The sequence below is a fragment of the Merops nubicus genome, unplaced genomic scaffold (genome assembly GCF_000691845.1).
Source record: "Merops nubicus isolate BGI_N331 unplaced genomic scaffold, ASM69184v1 scaffold14370, whole genome shotgun sequence".
NCBI lineage: Eukaryota > Metazoa > Chordata > Aves > Coraciiformes > Meropidae > Merops > Merops nubicus.
In genome coordinates, this window is record NW_008584983.1 from 655 (window position 1) to 2,122 (window position 1,468).

General features: G+C 57.2%; 1 protein-coding gene across 1 annotated transcript in view; it reads right to left on the reverse strand.

Annotated features, from left to right (window-relative positions):
- Nucleotides 1-1,100: 1,100 nt before the first annotated feature.
- Nucleotides 1,101-1,468, reverse strand: part of NSF (N-ethylmaleimide-sensitive factor) — a gene marked incomplete at its 5' end in the record, with an annotated part of 33,384 nt that continues 33,016 nt past the window's right edge. The window contains one exon of the mRNA XM_008946096.1: nt 1,101-1,462. Coding sequence (XP_008944344.1) covers nt 1,447-1,462 — 16 coding nt within the window. The remainder of the gene's footprint in view (nt 1,463-1,468) is intronic.

Below are 1,468 nucleotides of genomic sequence, written 5' to 3' on the forward strand. Positions count from 1 at the left end.
AGGGAGAGGGCACAGCACTGCCAGGGAGAGGGCACAGCCCTGCCAGGGGAGGGCACAGCACCCCGAGAGAGAGGGCACAGCACCCTGAGGGAGAGGGCACAGCACTGCCAGGGAGAGGGCACAGCACTGCCAGGGGAGGGCACAGCACCCCGAGGGCTCCACGGCTGCACTGGGGACTGTGGGGCCTTCACATCCAGGCTGGCAAGCCCATGAAGCCCCCTTCCCCCAGGGACACTGCTCTGGGCACACGCTGCCACCCTGGGCCAGCTTGAGGAAGCCTGGAAATGGCTTTGATTTGAGCTGAGGTATGTGCCATGGGCCTTACTGAGCACGGGGAGCTGAAGAGCCAGAGGGAGCAGCCTCACGCAGTCACCATCCACACGAGGAGGCCGTGGGGGGGAGCACGTGGCAGTCTGATACATTCTTGGATTTCAGTGCAAAACCATGGCAATCTGTCTCTCGTGCACCTGCAGAGCTTGGCTTCCTCTCTGTCTCCACAGAGGAATTTCAACCTTTGGTAACATGGCAGAAAAATGGGACAGAAGGAGCCTAGCTGACACCAGAGCTCCAGCCACAGGGAGCTCCTAAAGAGCCTTCAGGCTGGAATCAGCATCTCTAAAGCTCTTGTCCAATGAACAACAAGCTTTGATGCTTAAATACCAGATTTGGAAGTTTCCCCTACCCTACTGCCCCTAGTTCCCTGCCCTCCTCCAGTCCCTGGTGCCACCAGCCTGTCTCCTCTGGGGACCCAGAGCACCCGGCTGCCCAGGACAGCAGCACCCAGTGGGCACTGCCTGCAGGAGAGCGTGGCTCAGCCAGGCACAGGGTGACAGCCCAGCACAGCACCCCTCAGAGCAGGGTGCAGGACCCAGCAGTGCCCTCACCAGACCGTCAGGGTTTAGGAGGAGTTGGGAGTTTTTGGCCTATCCTAGGAACTGGGTGCTGGACACAAGTGAGCGTGAGCTTCAAAAGTGAGAGGAGATTTCCCCCGTGCTGGAACCAGAGGAGAACTCAGCCTGGCCTGCACAGGGACAGAAGCACAGGGGGCTAGAGGACACTTCCACATGACACCAGTATGTTACAGACAAAGAATAAAGATACTGTATTGCACTAAACATGCAGATTCCACATGGGGTTCTGGGAAACAGGAGTTTCACTTTGTCCAGCGTGTTGAGCACAGAGGAGTAAAGATCCCAGTGTATGTTCTCCAGGTTGGTCACTTTTCCAGCTGTTGATCTTGCACTTGGTCCCCCTTCAGTCTAGAGTAGGAACTCTTGCAAAAGAAGCCAAATCCATCAGGAAAGCATGCACAGGTATGAAAGCATCAAGCACACACTGGAACCCACTCACAGGCAGCCACTGCTGGAGCTGCCCCAGCACAGGTCCCGCCCCACGGGGATTAGAAAGTCACTTCCTAGGAGATGCCACTGTCAAGACTGGGCTCAACTACTCCCTGTGACACCTACAG